The sequence below is a fragment of the Sander lucioperca genome, chromosome 20 (genome assembly GCF_008315115.2).
Source record: "Sander lucioperca isolate FBNREF2018 chromosome 20, SLUC_FBN_1.2, whole genome shotgun sequence".
Taxonomy (NCBI): Eukaryota; Metazoa; Chordata; class Actinopteri; order Perciformes; family Percidae; genus Sander; species Sander lucioperca.
Window position 1 is genome coordinate 8,295,771 of NC_050192.1, and position 19,012 is coordinate 8,314,782.

General features: G+C 40.0%; 2 protein-coding genes across 4 annotated transcripts; both read right to left on the reverse strand.

Annotated features, from left to right (window-relative positions):
* Positions 1-341: 341 nt before the first annotated feature.
* On the reverse strand, positions 342-7,943 carry kera (keratocan). 3 transcript variants are annotated; one of them, XR_004896099.1, is made up of 4 exons: positions 7,706-7,942; positions 1,443-2,317; positions 942-1,263; positions 342-903 (listed from the first exon to the last, which is right to left on the reverse strand). XR_004896099.1 is itself a non-coding variant. In XM_031313312.2 (3 exons), exons 1-3 carry the CDS (start codon positions 7,735-7,737, stop codon positions 1,094-1,096), a joined length of 1,077 nt encoding a protein of 358 aa, XP_031169172.1. In that variant the 5' UTR covers positions 7,738-7,943; the 3' UTR covers positions 342-1,093. The 3 variants fall into 3 exon arrangements, 2 of the variants coding, with proteins under 2 accessions (XP_031169172.1, XP_031169173.1); XM_031313312.2 differs by having other exon boundaries at positions 342-1,263; positions 7,706-7,943; XM_031313313.2 differs by lacking the exon at positions 7,706-7,942 and adding an exon at positions 4,204-4,319 and having other exon boundaries at positions 342-1,263.
* A 5,409-nt stretch (positions 7,944-13,352) lies between these two features.
* On the reverse strand, positions 13,353-17,456 carry lum (lumican). The gene is made up of 3 exons (XM_031313314.2): positions 17,382-17,456; positions 15,135-16,013; positions 13,353-14,263 (listed from the first exon to the last, which is right to left on the reverse strand). Exons 2-3 carry the CDS (start codon positions 16,006-16,008, stop codon positions 14,109-14,111), a joined length of 1,029 nt encoding a protein of 342 aa, XP_031169174.1. The 5' UTR covers positions 16,009-16,013; positions 17,382-17,456; the 3' UTR covers positions 13,353-14,108.
* Between the last annotated feature and the right edge of the window lie 1,556 nt (positions 17,457-19,012).

Below are 19,012 nucleotides of genomic sequence, written 5' to 3' on the forward strand. Positions count from 1 at the left end.
TGTCAGACACACAAAAAGTTTGTTTTATAGCGACCCAATTCATGTAATGGGAGTCTACTGTCACTTGGTTGATTGGTTGAAGATGTTATGTGGATGATGATGTACTGTATGTTTAATTCTAATAACAAGATTAGTTCCCTACGTTATTATGCAATATATCTTAAATAAAATTTGGTGGAAAAACTCCCTCATACAACAAATAGTATGATCATAATTCGTATATGTACATTTACATTTAGGTTGCGTTCAAATGTAATCTAAATGCTGGAGTTGTATAAACATGACAAAATTACACTTGGGCACATTTTCAGATGTTTTATTTAAATTGAAGACAATTAAAATGAAATCTCTTGCTCAGTTTATTCAGAATAATAACCAGAATTAAAAAGTGTGTTGGAATTTTTTAAAAACAGTTATCCCATTCCTTTGTATACAAAACGTTAAGGAATATTGGCCATGAATATTCACAGGTTTCTACTTATTTTCCCACAATATTAAATACAAATAAATTACCTACAGTAAATAAGCATGATATAGAATAGAAAGACCATAAACCTAGAACACAAGATCAGTCATTTGGCTTTAAGTCTATAAGTATAAAGCAAAGGTTTTCCTGAAATATTAGAAAAAAATAAAAAGTGATATTTTACCAATGTATTAATAAGCTTTGCCTCCTGCTCAAAGAAGCATAATGACAATGAGTCCTCAACATGTCATCAACACATTTTGTCCTCCTATCCGTCTAAATCACTGTCATGCTATATTATAATCAGATTTTCATTCTGAATTGTACATGCAGATGTTTACACCAAAATAAGGCACATCTAATTGTCAACATATTGCAGCATCAGTAAAGCATCTAACCCATCAGTTCCTTGTCAATGTTGTACTTTCTTTTAGATTTTATTAAAATATCAATGTTTTCTGGAACTGAAAGGAACTTTTTCCTAATTCACAGCAATGAAACAAGTTGATGCCAACTAGTGTCAAATATTTGAGCTTCACAAACATGCAAAAAGTACTCATATCACCATTGTTGCATGGATTCACATATCATCAGTTGAAGGAAATTAGAATTTAATTAGGATTTATTTTAGATGACAATGGACCTCAGGAGACGGAAGCACAGAATGACATCCCTGGGAATCGGTGGCTTAATCTCATTGCCATCCAGTCTAAGGTAGCGCAGTCGAGGAACACTTTCATTGATAGAGTCATCCACAGTGTCAACGGCGACAGGACAGACGTTGGCGCCACTTACACCTGTAAATACACAAAGGGAATAAATTACTTACAATAGCATTACAGGATATCTTTCTGATAAACAACCCTATTTAATAAATGCATAGAAGAAACACTCTATGCATCTACCTACAGTTCAAATGAATCACTATAATCAGAAAAAAGCAGTAGGTGCTTTTGGGAAAATGTCACAGACTTACTTTTGATATTGTTGTGGTCAAGGTGAAGGTGTTCAAGGCCTGAGGGAATGAGGGGAACCTCAGTCAGCTGGTTGTGGGACAGCTGCAAGTCCAAAATGCTGGAGACGTTAAACACATTTTTTGGAACGCCACTGCTGCCAAGCTTGTTGTGGTTGAGCCTCAGAAATGCCACTTTTGGCAAACTTTTGAAGTAGCTGGCTGGGATCTTCTCAATATTGTTGCCATCAAGGAAAAGTTGGGTAGTGGTGGGTGGTAAGCCGAGTGGCATGCTACTCAGCTGGTTCTTGGCTAGATTGATTTGTACCAGGTTGTTTAGACCCTTCAGGCTCACCTCAGTCACATCTTCATCCATCAGCTTGTTCCCCTGGAGGTCCAAGAGGTTGAGCTTATCCAGACCAATGAAGACACCAGCAGGGATCTTGGAAATTCGATTGCGAGAGAGAAGTAGATGCTCTAGGCTAGCTGGCAGGGGAGATGGCACAGAGGACAAGAGGTTGTCATCCATGTAGAGGTGCGCCAGGTGAGACATTGTACTTAGGACACCTTCTTCCACTCCCTCACTGGAGATTTTGTTGCGGTTTAGGTTCAGCCAGCGCAGCTGTGTGGCGTTACGCAGGGCATCAGCTGACAGGACCTCAATTAGATTGTTCTGCAGGTAGAGATACCATGTGTGTGTAGGGATTTTGGGGATGCTCTTCAGGGCTTTATTATCACAGTAGACAGCACGAGGGAAGTTGGGGGGGCAGCGACACTCTTTAGGGCAGGCTTGAATCTGGGCCATATATTCCTCATAAGGCATGTCCTGGCCAAGAACTTGCCCCACCAGGCACAAGGTGCAGAGAAGACTCAGGAGAAGTGCCATTCCGTGGCCCAAACTATGATTCAAAAGAAGATACAAAACAATATTATAGATGGTTACACAGGCTTTAAGACAGAATAGGGAAAATTGACATCAGAATGCCCTAGATATTTAAGATAAATAGGCTCAGATAAGGTTTTATAATTTGCAAAGGTCCCTGTGTTTGTTTTGTGATTCTAGATTAACAACAGTTTTGGTAAGGCCGTTACAGCAACACTCCATAAATCTAACATACAGTCACTTTAAATACTGCAAATCATGTAGCTGGCATCAAATACAAATGCCTCAGCTGACTTATGGCGTTTTTCTATTACATGGTACCTGCTCGACTCACCTCGACTCTACTCGCCTCGACTCGACACACTGTGCGTCCGTTTTCCATTGCAGATTTTAGCACCGCCTCAGGGTGGCTGGTCGTTATGCCGTATCGATGCACACACCAGCGCACAAGTATAAACATCAGGCCACTTGAGTTTGTTTTACAGTTCTGTGGAGGCTCCACGCAGAGCTTTCGCCGTAGCCTGTGTAGCCTATGTAGCCTATGTAAAAGTGGCCTGATGTTTACACTTGTGCGCTGGTGTGTGCGTGGAGCCGGCCATGTGTGTGTGTAGTTAGGCTACGGCGAAAGCTCTGCCGGAGCCTCCGCAGAACTGTAAACAAGCAGCGCCGCAGTAAACTACTGTGACCTAACGCGGCACACACACAGAACGTCGAAGATGTGTGTTGTTGTTGCCAGAAGACACATTTTGTTTCAAATTAAGCTGGAGGCAGCAAAAAAAAAACAGCTGGCTAAACTGTTTTAAAATAGCGGGTTTGTTCAGGACACCCCTGTCTGTCGCTTTCACGTCACCTTTTCGGCTCACCTCAGCTCGCTTGGAACCTCGACTGAGGAGGTACTAAAAAAAGTACCTGTTAGCAGGTACCAGGTACTTTTTTTCGTAATGGAAAACCAAAAAAGGCGAGTAGAGTCGAGGCGAGTCAAGCTGGTACCATGTAATGGAAAAGCGCCATTAGTGTTCACAAATGCACACTTGTGAAAACTCTGGCCCAAATCAGCCACCACCAGTGTATGTTGCCTACTCTATCACTAATGTCATTATCATTAAATTCCAATGGCAGCTGCCAACAGAGCAGAGTAACCTGCTCTTTCCGGGTAATTTCTTTGCCTGCCTATGACAAGTAAAGCTCCAAAGACAGGATGCAGAGCTAGGTCAACTTTAATTGCATTAGGACAATCTTGAAGCTTAGACTTGAATATTTTGGATATCAGGTGTAAGATGTTTTTTGTTGCAACATGTATGGCTAAACCTGCCACACATCTCGAAGTCCACTTGTTTTGTACAGCTGATGCAATGGTGCATGCAAATAAACGCATATGCAAGCATTGCACACATTCAATTAAGGATAACTGAATTCTTCCCCATTAGGGATGGCAGTCAGTTCAGGGAAAGGGCAGACGACTTGGTACTAGCCACTGAGAGGGGTAAAGGACAAAAAGTGAGATGCAAAAGGTGAAACAAACAAAATCTGCTTTCCACCCATTTCTTAAGCCTGTACTTGATTCCTCTCAGCTGCCATCTGGTGCTTGTTTAATTCTTGATGCACTCCAAGTTTGTCTGGAACTAATTTTGCGTTAGGCCACACTTTTCCATAGATGGTCGCACTTCAAAGACAAAGCTGGCACACCTGTTTTGAGAGATGTGCCTTCGCTTTCTCACTGTACAGGGATCAAAGCTTCTTGACCCAGCTTTGAGAAACAAAGTGTGGCACAAATGATAAAAGTGTGATCCGTGCTTCCTTAAAGCTAAAGCCCAATCACTTGTTGCAAGACAAACATTTACCAAACAACCAACCCGTTATCCAGACGTATAAATGTCTTTGCCTTCCAGAAAGCCAGCTTACCTTAAACTCTGTAAATTCCCTCTTGCCTATGTTCCTCCTCAGCAAGTTACCAAGCGTAGTCCCCGATAATGAGGCTGTACCTCTCTCTTCCCTGTATTTGTACCACTAGTTTTTTTCATTCACCCTGTGCCAACCATCACTCATGAGGACACCAAAGCTTCTCGTGGCCAATGAGATTCTCCCAAGATCAAAGGTCACAATCCCATGATGGTGTAAGTGTGCTAAGCCTTTTTAGTACTTGAGACATGGCCCACTTACAAAACAGGCTAATACAAGCCTACAGTACCTGTTCTTTGTTTGTTGACTTCCACATGCACAACCCTTCCTCCCTTGGTTGGCATGCTTGATCTCTATTTAACTCGACTCACAAATCCCTTAGCGTCCTTTACCGACCTTTTGTGCTCATTTTGTGCAGCTGCCGCCCACGTCGATCAGATCAGGATTCGGGATACCGATCAGGAAATGTAAGCAACAGGCCATCAAGCCTGTCTACCAGGACGGTAAGCACATGGTCACCAAAATTTGACGATGTTTTAGGTGGGAGGATTTGACCTTGGTCTGATAAATCTTCGTTCAAATTTAGTGTAAATGTATAAATGGACCATCCTGCCTAGTGTCAAACAGATAGACTAGTGGAGGTGGTGGTCCACATTGGATCCCATAATAATTACTTTGAATTGCCACGGCATATGTGGTATCTGACTATTTACCATTGTGATCTAAGTTTTTGGTATAAGGAGGATGCATGAACTTTACTCTACATTCACTAAGAACATCTGGAAATTGTTAACATGAGTAGAGGTCCCCCCAAGACAGAAGATACCTTTTTTGGAGTTTTGCCAGATAACAGGCATTGATTGGTTAGTTTTCTGGTCCAATCATATACTTACAAAATTACGTCCTATGTTGATACAATGCATTGAAATATAAGTTGAATCACACAAAGAAAAGGCAGAGCGATAAATTTTGAAGATTGGGTCGGTCGTCTCTCCAGATATCCATGGGTCTGTAAATTGATGCTGAAAACTCTGATGTAATAAATCTTTTTATACCAAGAGCAGTGTCTACAAAGTTCCTTCTCCATACAACGGCAACACAGTGCTGCAACTAAAATATACCACACATATTTAAATATTATTTCTGGGCATGTGCGTCTTGTCATGGCCACTATTCAATGTATTTTGAATAGTTCCTGCAGGATATGGCTTTAGGCAGGTTGAAGGCAACTCTATGAATTCATTGGCTTCAATTGATTTTGATCAGTACCCTAAGTTTACATTGTTAGAAGGGAAGGCACGTTGTCCATGCTTGACTGCTTAAGCATCCAGCACAAAGATGACGCACTCTACTTAAGTACAAAACATTGTCTGCAGACATGGTAGGTGATGGTGTTATGGGATGGAGGTCAGGCTTAATCTGGGGGGATTTTAGTGCACGCTGGTCAGGCAAATTGTTTTTGTAAAAGCTATCCCAGCGTCATGATTGGTGACCTTTTAACATGCCAGCGTGAGGTTGCGCTAATTTCTAGTGATGACGGCAAAGGCTTAAATGCAGCAGGATAATCCCATCTGAGTTGTGTGAGGATAGGAGTGAAATGTATCCATGGTCAGCCATACAATCTCATCAGAGCTCCTCTTCTGTTTGCCAAGGTGCATTTTTGAACAGTAATCATTTATCTACACGTTTGTTATCTTGTGTCATCAGTTACATATCCAGACGTTAGCCCTGAGCACGTTTATAGGAACTGTACGTCAAAGACAAATTACCATCTACATGAACGGACACGTTTGCAGTACTGTCCTAACAACATTAGCTGTCAGACTGCAGAGCCTACTGGCAGTAACAGTTATTTATAGTAGTCCATGTAGTCTAAATCCACAACGTTCCACTTCCGGGATTGCTCCGTTCCCGTTGAAATTCCACTGGATTTTACTCTTTTCAGTCGGATGTCCGTTACCTTCCATTTTGATTGTGTTGGAATTTTAAACTCTGGTCGATTTATGAGAACTATGGTTAACTCAGATCTCTGAAGGCTAGCTAGACTATCTGTCCAATCTGAGTTTTCTGTTGCACGACTAAAACAACAACAACACGTTTCACCAAAACAAGTTCCTTCCAAAGGCTATTTTGCAGAGGCACCGTGGCTTTTCCTGGTGCTTTGTGCCACACATGACGATTGTGATTGGTTTAAAAAAAAATGCCAATAAACCACAGCATGTTTTTCTCCCATCCCGGAACGCTGTGTGGACTCGCCAGACCCTCCTCCGCAGCGCTGTGGAGGAAGGTCTGGCAAAGTGAGACTACTTGGCATGCAACCCAGTCTGTTAAGCAACAGGACAGCCAGTTTGTTACCTCTACATTAAGAATGTACCTCCACTGAGCCTCTCATACTATGGCCAACCAGCAGCCTTATAAAAGGCTTGGGATGAGATCAAGAATCAGTCAAACTGTCCATCTGAAAAGCATTAGTGCACCCATTAGATCAAGGGTAGACGCAGCTGTCTGTTTACAAGCACCTGACCAATAGGTAACCCTTATTCAAGGTAACATGAATGTCAATAAAAGGTCTAAAATACAATTAATGAGGTGTAAATAATGCTTTGTTTTTTGTTTGATTGAACTCAAACTAGGTGTGATTTCATAGAAACTGTTACTGACTTGCACACACAACAGATGGGGTACCCTCCCAGTCTCATTACAACACAATAGTCATTAATAATGTGGATCAAGATTTACATGCCAACTGTTGAAAATGGTGATTCAGGGCTTCACATATCTCTGCAAAATGGAACATATATTACTGAAAACAAATGTTGGCTACAATCTGCCTGACAGACTAAGGAGAAACACATGCATAGAAATATGATAATGCTTATTTCCTGCCAGGGATTTTGTGTCTGTGGGTTTTGCAGGATCTGTTCCAGTTGATGGCTTTGCTGAAATCCATTTCATGACTTTGAAACACTTGGAAGAGATTGTATGGCTTACTGCATCCAGAGCGGAGAAAGTAACTGTGTTTATGGATAATTATTATGTGGAAAAAACAGGTTTGAAAGTGAAAGTGACTTTCCAAGATGTGTGTCATTTGCAAATGTTGAACAGCCACAGTTTTTTTTACTTCTTAGTTCATTCATTCTTAGGCTTAGAATTAGAGAAGTTAAACTATAGCTAAATTGATTGATTACAAAAGTGTCTATCAATCAATATATCTTGTTCCTTGTTAAACATTCATAAAATAAAGTGTGACTGAGAGAAAAAATCCATGTAACATTTGAGACATTTACATTAAACATTTTCAATGCCTCCTTTTATTTGCAAGGTTACTTTCCCACTTTACATGTTACCTACAAGTTCTGAAACATAAGGTGGAAAGGTGCACCACATGAAAGTTAAAGATCAATCCAATCAGATGCAAACCCTCTGAAAAATGCACTGTCCGAGGCTTTCACTGCCCCCTCTCTCAAACAGATGTATTATTAAAGAAAGATAAGATCATCTTTACCTGCTCCTCCAACTGGTGTGAGTGGTCTGCATGCAGCCAGGTGTGGTTTGGTTTGGTTCTTCTGCTTCTCCAATGAATAGCTCTGATGATTGTCCACTGTGTCACTGTCTAGCCCAGTTAGACTTCTTGGTTTGATTCCCCTTAGGATACTGCACCTTGGCCACTGGTTGAACAGAGAGGATGGAGCATCTGTTGTTGGTGGGAGGACGATTGTGATAGTTGGGATGTCCTTTCAGAATTTGTGTTGCCTACTTTTCTACCAGCCCAGCAGTGTTTTTCCACCTCTTCTCATTTGGTCTCCTCTTTTTTTGTAGAAAAAGTCATAAATGTGGTGTAGGGGTGAAACTGCTGTCATTCCACCCCACTTATCCTTTTGGTCTACAATGGAGGATTCACTCTTTACCCATTACTCTGGGGGATGGGAGCATGGTCATTTTATGGCTCATTTCAGCTGACAGGCCACACAGGGATGTGTTTACTAGGCTGTCAGGTGAGGTAAGAGAGGAGCTTAGAGGGGTCTGATCTCAGACATTCACACCCAACTTTTTACAGGAAAATTCCCTTCTTTTTCTTTTACAACCCAGGTCTTCTTTTTGTAGTTTTTCCCATCATGCCTGTCAGGGATAATATATTACTCAATGACATCACTGTAGAACGTTTTTACATTCATTGCCAGAAACAGCTTCACAATACAACAGTGTCTATCGTTGTAGAGCGGGAGCCCCAGGTCACTATTAAAGTTAATCACTTTTTTGAAGTAAAAGTTCAACCTTATTAGTTTTATAGTGTCTCACCCTTAAGATGTCATGGACAATTGTAATTCCAGTAAACCTGCTGCTGTAGACAGCCTTTAGTATTGTTGTGCACTTTTAATTTGATGTTTTCCGATATGTATCCAAAGATGAAGAAGCAAATCAAACTGCATGTGTGCACATCAATATTTTAAGAATACTACTGTCCTGTTGTTCCACAGTTTCTTTTGTATTTGAAGTATTTGTTGTTGCTCATCATTGTTTTTCTGCATTGCTCTAGGATTGGCAATGTTGGTCTGTCTGTCAGTAGCTTGGCCAACCACTTCGGCCTGACTCCAAAACTATTGGATAGATTTTTTGAAATTTTGATTCCCAGATGATAAATCCTACTGACTATGGTGATCCCCTGACATTTGCTCTAGTGCCACCATGAGGTTGATTTGTGGGTTTGAGTGAAATGTCTTGACAACTTTTGGATGGATTGCCATTACATTTGGTACACACATACTTATGTTCCTCTCAGGAAAAATGATGCTAACACGCTGAGCTAAGATGGTGAACATGACTAACATTATACCTACAAATGCATGTTAGCATTGGCATTTTGAACATGTTAGTATGCTGCCGTTTGCATTTAGCTCAAAGCACTGCTGTGCCTAATACAGTCTCACAGGGCCTTAAACTCTTAGTCCTGCTGTTATAAGTATGGGTGAGTAATAAGGATAAGAAAAACATATACAGTATATTGACCGATACTAAAAACTACAGGTCGTTTTTCAAATTCAAATTTAAAGCTATAGTGCGTAGTTTCTGTTGCCCCCATGAGGAATTCTAACTAATGACAACAACACTGTCGGCGCAAGCCTTCTGTGATTGCGGACGCGCTCCCCACCCCTCCTCCACGCAGTTGCTAGTAGCCAAAGCCAACACGGAGGATTTAAAAAACATGATGGACTCTTCAGAAAAGGTAATTATCTTCACTCAAACTTCTGCCCGGGAAAGTCACTGTACAACACAATCTTCTGAACATAGCCATACTGAAAAATACAGAGGGAGTTGTATGGAGCTGATGGTCTAAATTAGCTTTGTAGCAACTTGAATGTAACAGACGTTCAATAATATAAAAAAGTTATGCACTAAAGCTTTAAACATTCAGTTCCTTATGCACATGATCCTTGTTACTGTAAAGTTCTTTGGACAAGGGTGAGACAAGAGAAATGTACAGAGATGGGGAGAGGGCTTGAAATAAAAGAGGAAGGGAAATATCCAACAACAATTAGGAGAGAGTGTCAGTTAAGTGACAAAATGTGGAAAAAAGTTTGAGACAGAATATGAATAACAACAGAGATAGAGTTTGATCTTTGGAGTTGGGCTGCCAGGCTGCAACAGCTGATTATACTTTCACTCACCGTCTGTAACAGGAGGATGTAAGGCTTAAAGCTTTATAAAAGGACTTTATTGTCTAGACACAGGCAGCAGGAGCTCCACTCAGGATTTAAATAAGGGAGACCCAGGAGGAAGAGGAGGAAATTGCCCTAAATTGGGAATCTGCACAAATGACTGTATAAAAACATGTGAAATGTGAAAAAAAGCTGTTAAAACAAACATGTAACATGTTGTAATGGTAGTGGCAGTGAATAGACTGCTAATAATTTTACCTCCTGACTGGTATTAGATGGCACAGAGAAGTGTTGGGTATTTAAATCAGCTCCCAGCACCTCCAAGACAGAGGACTACTGACTTTCATTTACATAAGTAGGTCAAATTTGAAGTAAAACTCAACTTTACAGCTGGCTCTAATTACAAACACCTAGCAGGAATCAAATGGGACATCTGGAAGCCATTCTCATTATAACTATAAATGCCACAAATCTAATCAACTAACTTACCATCTTTAAATAATGTCTGCTCTAATATGGAACTTTTGACTAATACTCTAAGAAGAAACTAGTGGTTTCAGCACATTTGGTACACATCTGCCAGGATTAGGGGTGTTGTAACAGTTAGTGCACAGCTTTGTAAAGACACTATTGATACTATAAAAAAGTGATATATCATATAACACACCCAAAGACAGTGACTATGAATCTTTGCTCCTGATTTATTATTCACAGTGTCAGTGCATTCATATATCACAAGGGACATTTTAGAGGATATAGAGGATATAGACTATTCCAAACACCAACATCAATTCCATATAAAGATATATTCAGTCTTCTTAAGGCTAAAATGGATGGTGACCTTTTGAAAGATGGTGCAGAAACCACAAGGAATGTGCTGATTATAAAGTTTTATTTCCCTCTTGCACACCATGAAAACATTTCTTCAATTACAAGACTAAAAGCACTTCGCCCCCTAAAGGGGCCAAAACTCTAATTATTATTACTCTTTTTTGTAGTGACCTTTTGAGATGCAAAACAATGGAGAAAAAATATTTTCTCTGTAGAAAAATGGCCCAAGAAACCTTTTGATGAACCTGCATTATCATCATCATTCTTTCAATGTATCACTTTTGACTACAAGTGAGCCTGAAAAGCCAAATGTGCAGACTAAAATGTATCTTATTGGAAACAGGACACTAGGACAGACCTCTCTGAGAACTGTTTGTGTTAACGCTCCACAGGAAAGCATTACTGAGAAAATAAAGTACTTTGAAATTGTCATGGGATAATTGTGGTTTCGGTCTGAGACAGTTGAAAGGGTAGATTTACGCAGAAAATATCTTAAAGCTGCAGTATTGAGAAAAACCCTGCAACCCCTGCATCCCTCCAGGACCAGCAGTTTTTTTGTTTCACTCACAGCTACATTGAAACATAGGACAGAATAAAAATGATAGGTTATTTATGTAACTACTCCAATAAACTTGAGAGGCACACAATTAAATCTGGGGAACACAAGCTACAGATGATGACCACAAGGTATGGCTCCTTGAAATCAGTTGGGCCATGAATGTAAACAGTATATCTAAAACGCAACAGGCCTTGGGGAATAAATAAATGCATCTTCCATCCATCTTAAAAACTCTTTCCTTTTGTAAATCCCAAAGATTTCGGCCAGAAAGGAAGATGATAGCTGCCAAAAATGACAGCACACTCCACAGAGTAATTCTGCAACAAATCATGCCCTGTCAAATACTCAGGTTATATACTGTAGTATCTCTGTGGACAAGACTGACTGTCGATTGTGCTGTTCTGTTTGTTGGCTCCATTCGCTTGGCTTTAGCTTGTTCCTAAAACCAGACTATAAGAGAGGGGTTTCTAATGTTTATTATTCATATGGTTACCATGTCTTTTGAGCAATATGATTCTTAATTCACAATGCAGTCAGTGACATCAATGCAGAAATTTGCAGAGATACCCAAATGTGGTTAAATTGTTTTATTATATCGGCCAAATTTCTTTTTACAATCTGGCAACCCCAACATTGTCTTTCTTAGTGGCTAATTACGGATTTATAAAGAATTAATCTAAGATTTACTAACAATTTTTTAAACCATTATTTATAAACCCTTTATAAGGGATGCCTTGTTAAAGGTCCAGTGTGTAACGTTTTTAGTTGTTCATTCTCAGAATCTGTGTTGCCCGTTCACAAACTTGTCCTTTTCATTAATATTTACCACCATCATCAATTCCAAGTATTCCTTTTGGCTTGAAATTTTACATTTGCGTTTGCATGAACTGGAGTAGACGCTCCATATTCACACGCCATCTTGAAATACGTTAGCCGGTAAGGGACATACAGGATATACTGCTCCGCCTTTCGCGTTTTCGCTGTCACATGATAAACTCGCAGGTGCTGCTAATGGGTATTGTCGCTTCCTGGCCCCGTTTGAAGAGTTTGAAGAAGGAAAACATGGAGGACCACACGTATTCAAAATCCAAATTTCAGGAACAGGAGTCTTCTTCTTTGCCCAGAAAAAGAAAAAGGATATTGAAAAGAGACCGGCGTCATCAGAAAAAAGCGTGAAGGCTATAGTAGCTGTAATACTTACTTTGAACTGCATGGCACGAGAGAGTTCATTGCGATATATGATCTCAACGCTAGATGGGAGAAATTCCCACACATTGGACCTTTAAGAAGTGATGCACAAATTAAAGTTTTAGCAAAAAAACGTATCAGCAAATAAAATCAACATACAAGACCATCCTTTCATTTAATGTATCCTGAATCAAATAATATGGCTTAATCAATTTGTTTCCATACATGCTCGAAATTAATTACAGCAGCCTTAAAAAGCGATATCATACAAATACTGTATGTTGGAAACATAGTTTATTCAACTGTGTCCGGTTTTCTCACAGCAAATCCAAGAGCAGTTACGAGTCAAAGGCCACAAAAGAAATCATGATAAAATGAAAAATGACCTAAACAAAATGTGATATTCTAATAACATAACTTCATTAATGACAATCCTGAATTCAAGACACTGCTGTCAAGTTGACTTTGTATCAGTAAGAAGCATTTATCAAACATGGTGAACAACAACGTAACAATGAGAGCGCCTTAACTGCAAAAGCTGTAGTTTATTATAAAAGAATGGTACCATTGGTTGCATGCAAGTAATGCAAATGTATACAAATCAGCAATGCACATGAAAGTGGACAGCTATGAAGTAAGATAACGTAAAGAAACAATTTGACTCTTCAATCATTTCAACGTTTAACTGAGCAGAGAAAGTACAGTAGTTTAAAGGATAGTACCAATGCCTTTTAAGCATGTGTCATTTATTCTACTCTTCACAAAGAGCTAAGTCCTAATTAAATTTGGGTTGAAGGAGTTATTTTTGTGAAGAAATAGAAATGTCTTAGTTGGTATATATATATATATATATATATATATATATATATGTGTGTGTACTTTATAGTTCAAAGGAGTCAATCAGTGGGACATCAGGGTATTTGCATCAAGGCACCATTTATAAAAAAGGCAGACACAAGTAAATAACAATGGTATTAACCTTAAAACCACTTTGATTCATTCACGAGTTGAAAAATGTGACTTCTATGTTACTGCTGTTTTACATTTGTTCATAATTTCTCACATTGGGCACTACACACTGAAATCTGAGTACACAGTCCTTGTTTGCTGGTCCTTTGCACAGCAATGGATTATTTGTTGTACCCACATTATATTATACATGCTAAACATTAGAACATACAAGACAGACAACAAAATGACGATTGATGATTGAATTGAGACATTGGAGCCATCATTTACTCCATTGTGTCTGAATTCAATGTAATCAAATGCAAGTTTGGAATGTTTAAAGTGTGTGTTTTAAATCAAAGCATATGAATCGATTTTTATTCATAGAACTTTTGGTCCTTTACTTTTTGTATTTTTGTATTTTTTTTGTCTATTTTTTGCCTTCATGTTTATGTTTGATGTTTGCCAATAGTATGTTGCAAACTTGTTGCTAGCTTCTCTTGCCATCAAATTTGCCCAGCTCTTGATTTATTCAAGATATATATTTTAATTGATGAAGATGCCATTACAGTGCATCAGATTTGCATACTACTTATGTGCAAGGACATGTGAGCACTATGTCAGGAGGGATATTACACAATTTTAATCCAGAAGGCATTGGGCTGAGCCATATAATGGTAGTAGAAAAGGGGGTAATGGAGAGGTCATAGATTTGAGGGAGGTCCTTATTCAAACATGACATCTGAAAGAAGGCGCAGGCAGTTGGAGGAGTCAGGGGGCATGCTGCTGTGTGTGATGTTGTTGGCGTCCAGACGCAGATGCTTCAGGTTGGAATAGTTGACAGGAGTTATGTGCTTGCAGAAACTTGCCAGGTCAAACTCTACAGAGAATCAAAAATGGAGACAAGTTATTATATACCTTTCAACCACCTTATTCTGGGGGTCAAAGGTACTTTGTGACCACTAGGGTTGGGCATCGTTTGGATTTTAACGATTCTGATTCCAATTGTGATTCTTCCTTTCGATTCCGGTTCTTATTGATTCAGATTCTTTGAGGGGTGGAATTGAAATGGGTCACATGCTTATTTCACAAATAAGAGGAATGTATTATTTTGATTCAATAGTGGGTTGCAGTTTTACCGGGTTTTTTCAACGTAAAATAAAGCCACACTAGAGCATTTCTTACTGTGCTCCATGGCTGCAACACAACAAGCGCCTGGCCGCTACGGAAACCAAAACTTGCGCATGGTAAATTTGGAACCCATGATCAGATTTGAAACTAAATTCTCCAAACGATTCTAAACGATTCCAATAAAGAAACGATTCCACTGGAATCGTAATTTTTGAAACAATTCCAAGTAGGAATTGGTTCTCGATGCCCAACCCTAGTGACCACTAAGACGAGGAAGCAGGTGATACACGATTCCTGTGGTTTAATGCTATTATTTTCTAATGGCAGTCGATAACGCACAAAGATGCAATGCGCCTGCAAAGGCAGTGAAGAAGAATGCAAGCCAGCAAACATGGATGGAAATAATGCATGATTTAAATTATTTACAAAAGTAGGCTCAGCAAAATGTTTTATGAGGAAGGTAAAGCAATAAGCTAAAGGATACACACAGCATGTTTTGGTGAGACAAACTGAATGCTAACATAACTTGACTAAGACAACTCCACATGGCACCTTTAGGAAAATAGTCAAATAGTTGAACAATGCTTTTAGGAGAGTGAAGATTGACAGTTGCCACTCACTGTTGATTTCGTTGGCCTGGAGGTAGAGTTGCTCCAGCTTCTCGTTGATCTCAGGGATGGACTGCAGTTTGTTGAAAGACAGGTCCAGCTCCACTAGTGATGTCACATTGAACACTCCAGCAGGGAGTCCGGAGTCCACCAGCTTGTTGTTGGAGATCCTCAGGTACTGCAGCGAGGGCATCTTGTTCAGGTATCCTGCTCCGACACTGTCAATGTCATTGTAGTCAGCGTAGAGAATTTCCAGTGAACTGGGAACTCCGGCAGGCAGCTTCTTCAGCTTGTTATGGCTCATGTCCAGGGACAGCAGCTTCTTTGGCCCTTTGAATGCCCCCCCGATGGCATCGGACGTTAGCTGATTGTGCTGAAGGTTGATGGAGGTCAAGTTCTCCTTGTCACTCAAGAGTCCAGAGGGGAACTTGGATAACTTGTTGTGCATTAGCTTCAGCTCATCAAGGGACTTTGAGGGGGGGACAACTGGCTCTGTCAGGTTGTTGTAGCTGAAGTGTAGCTTCTCCAGGACTGTAAGTTTGTCGATTGTGCCCTTTGCTATCTTAGCATTGGTAATCTGGTTGTTGTCAAGTATCAGCCAGCGAAGTCCATCAGTGACATTATCAAACACTCCTGCCTTGATCTCTTCTATCTGGTTGTTCTGGAGGTACAGGTACTTGATCCCTGTTGGGACTACTGGAACAAACTTGAGCTTGCGGTTGTCACAATACATGGCAGTGGGGAAGTTGAATGGGCAGTCGCATTCTTGATTACAGTTGGGCCCTGAGGGTCCTTGCATAGAATGAGGCTGGTAGTCATAATCATAATACTGGCACAGTGCCACGCTGACCAATACGACCAACAGGGGTACACGGAGAGGGAACATAACGTCTGTGGAACAAACAGAGGCAGCGGATACATTAGAAAGGTTAGAGTGGTCAAGAGCAACACACAAATGTTAACTATTGTATATTATATATTATTGTGAGACATAAATAGTGCTTTGTTGAAGGTTTATAGTTAGAATTCTGGTGGCACAATATGATTTATCAATTAAAAAAAGAAAACTAAAGAATGAAAGAACTATAAAACAAAACTCTTAAGCTATTATGCTAGAGCAGGGGTTACCATTGACACGCGGTAGCTCAACCAATGGCACACTAGCAGTAAGTGTGCAAGAGTTTTTGGGAAATGTTCCAATCCGCATGCCAAATGACCTCTTTCACAGCCATTGGCAGGACCACAGCCTGTTATTTACGGTAGTTTGATTGACTTTTTCCCCATCCACATTCCATGAAGACCCACCCTACTCTGCCTCTGATTGGCTAGTTGTTGTTGCCTTTTTCACACAATGCGGTGCAAAGGAAGATGATGGCAGGCTTAATGCTGATATGGCCAATGATTAACAAGAACATTTTAAAATGGCACTTAATATTAAAAAAGGTTGCCGACCCCTGTGCTAGACAGATGTCAATCTTACCCACCTACCTATACCATATTATCACACCCACTTCACAGAGTATTTTATTATCCATCAAGAGTTCACGCCAACCGACTAGATTCCTGGATTCCTTGATTCAATTATCTGTGTTGAGCCACATCATTACAGCTGCAGTTTGAAGCAAGCTGCATTGCTCCCAGCACCACTATCTATCAACTTGATACATTTCTACATAAACCAGCAATGGGAGCAATAATGCAACACAGATGTTCCAAGAGTAAACACTATATATACACACACATACACACACACACACATCCATATTACACTGATCTTCAAAATATGTATTATGTATGAAACACTAAATAAAGTGATTTCCGTACTTTTCTTTATAAACGATGCAAATACACAGAACAATGAACTAAAACCAGACATATGACCCTGCAGACAATGCAGAACCAGAATGATTAATTCCAGACACATGAAAAATGCAGATAGAAACTGGATCCAAGTGCAACAGATTGTTTTCAAGAGTCTCAAGTTGTGGAATTCTATGAAACAGTCCTAAAAATGCACTTCAGATCAATATAAACATGTAAGATCTAGGCTAATACACTGTTATACATAAACAATATGCACATCATCAAACTTCTACCACTTTTCGTTCCATGCACTGGTATTCTTGCCTTCTCTGTTGCTGCACTAGCCACTGCTTAAAAGCCTAGCAGTGACATCTGATAATCGCATCCGGAAAAGAGAAATAAAGAGTAATAATCAAACAGGAAATCACAAATACATGCCTCCACATGCAAGCTTACCTGCGGTTCTCACTCTTTGTGTGCGTGGGGTGGAGGGCCAGTAGGTAAGAACAGTGTGGTGTTCAGTGTGGGTCTCTGGAGAAAAACACAGAGGGAAAGAAGGAGAGAGGGGGAGGAGAGAAAGAGAGAGAGAGAGAGAGAGAGAGTGGTTGATGTAGAGACAAAGAGGGAGGAGGGGAGGCTTCTTCAGCAAACTGGAGTCAGGTCGTCATGTAAATTTAAGGTGTCATCAGTATGAATGTCTAGGGGAGCATCTTCCAAAAACTGCTGTTAACTAACAAGGAACTTGTGCAACAAGGAACCGGAATGTCATACCACAAAAAGCTAAAAACTGTATGATGCTCTTAATATTACCTCCCCCTTTTCTAAAGTTTATCACCTTTAGAGATCAACCACTTTTTCTGGTAATTGTCCTCCCCCAAAGTGGTATGTGCAAGTCGAAAATTAAGTTACAGTTGGGGAAGCTTTGTGGAAAAATGGAAAGAGTAGGAGAAGCTATGTGTGGAAAAATGTGAAAACGATCTCTGGCAGCCGTTTAACCCAGACGCCAGTTGTGAAGAGGAATACATTCAGCCGCACCTCTCGTGCTGTGAAAAAGGCTTTGGAAAATCTGATAAAAAGGTTATGAGACAACCAGAGACTTGCATAACACTTGACACAAACATTTATTCTCCTCTGTTTTTGACCAATGGCATGGGACTGTAAGGGGTGAAATTTAGGTTAAAACAGATCCAATTCATCCCATATGTCTATGCTATGAATTATTCTACTTTTCATTCTTTTACCCCAACATCTTTCTTCTCCAGAAGCCCTGAAATCACACTCTGCATTATGTACTTCACTATACAAATAGAGAGACAATTGACCAATATGGACAAGGGTGGTGTTCTACTCTGATAGATGCAGTTGCGGATGGGGATGGGGGAGACAAATGGCCAAATGTTTCCCCATTTGTTGGTGGACGTCCATCACACCATCACAGCATGCCGGGAAATGACGCCTGGATTTAATTGGTCGCAGTGCAGTCTGTTACTCTACTCACATACCATTCTTAGAGACCATGTTGGACACATTTCTCGTGTGTGGAAAACTTTCATACCTCACATTCTAAATCAAAATATCTGAGTTCCCAAGATATTTCTTCCCCACCAGACAATCAGTTTAGCAAAAGTTGAGGCATTCGACTGCCTTTTTATGTCCTTGCTTGTATCTCCAGGCTTGTTTGACCCACAGAATCATCTTTTTTATTGATTTATGCATTTGTAAAAAAATACATTTGGCTTTGATAATATAATACTGATTAGATCTATTGACATTTTAACAATTCTTAGTCTTAATCTTAGTAAACATGGTACAGTGGGTGATAAGCACTGCAAGGAATTTTGAGTAATTTAGTTTTCATGGCACACTTGTTTAACCTGAATACACAGATAGAGTATAACAAAATGAAAGAAGAGTGAGGCATGAAGGGAAGGTTTACGCTTCTGTTGATTAGCCCAAAGGATGCTATTGCAGACTCCCCATGCATCTCCAAAATCTGCGGAGTATTATTGCACAAACTGTGTTGAAAAAGAATGGAACGTTCCTTCATTGTTGAAGCCATGCTTTTCAAACATTGGAAAAGTGGATGG

Bases quoted from the DNA above. Each gene is read 5' to 3' on its own strand.
- kera (XM_031313312.2), bottom strand. From the start codon at position 7,737: ATGCAGACCACTCACACCAGTTGGAGGAGCAG. The intron at 2,318-7,705 runs GTAAAGATGATC...TTTGAATCATAG, and splicing joins CACACCAGTTGGAGGAGCAG to TTTGGGCCACGGAATGGCAC. The intron at 1,264-1,442 runs GTAAGTCTGTGA...GTGTATTTACAG, and splicing joins TGACCACAACAATATCAAAA to GTGTAAGTGGCGCCAACGTC.
- lum (XM_031313314.2), bottom strand. From the start codon at position 16,008: ATGTTCCCTCTCCGTGTACCCCTGTTGGTCGTATTGGTCAGCGTGGCA. The intron at 14,264-15,134 runs GTGAGTGGCAAC...GATTCTCTGTAG, and splicing joins CCAGGCCAACGAAATCAACA to AGTTTGACCTGGCAAGTTTC.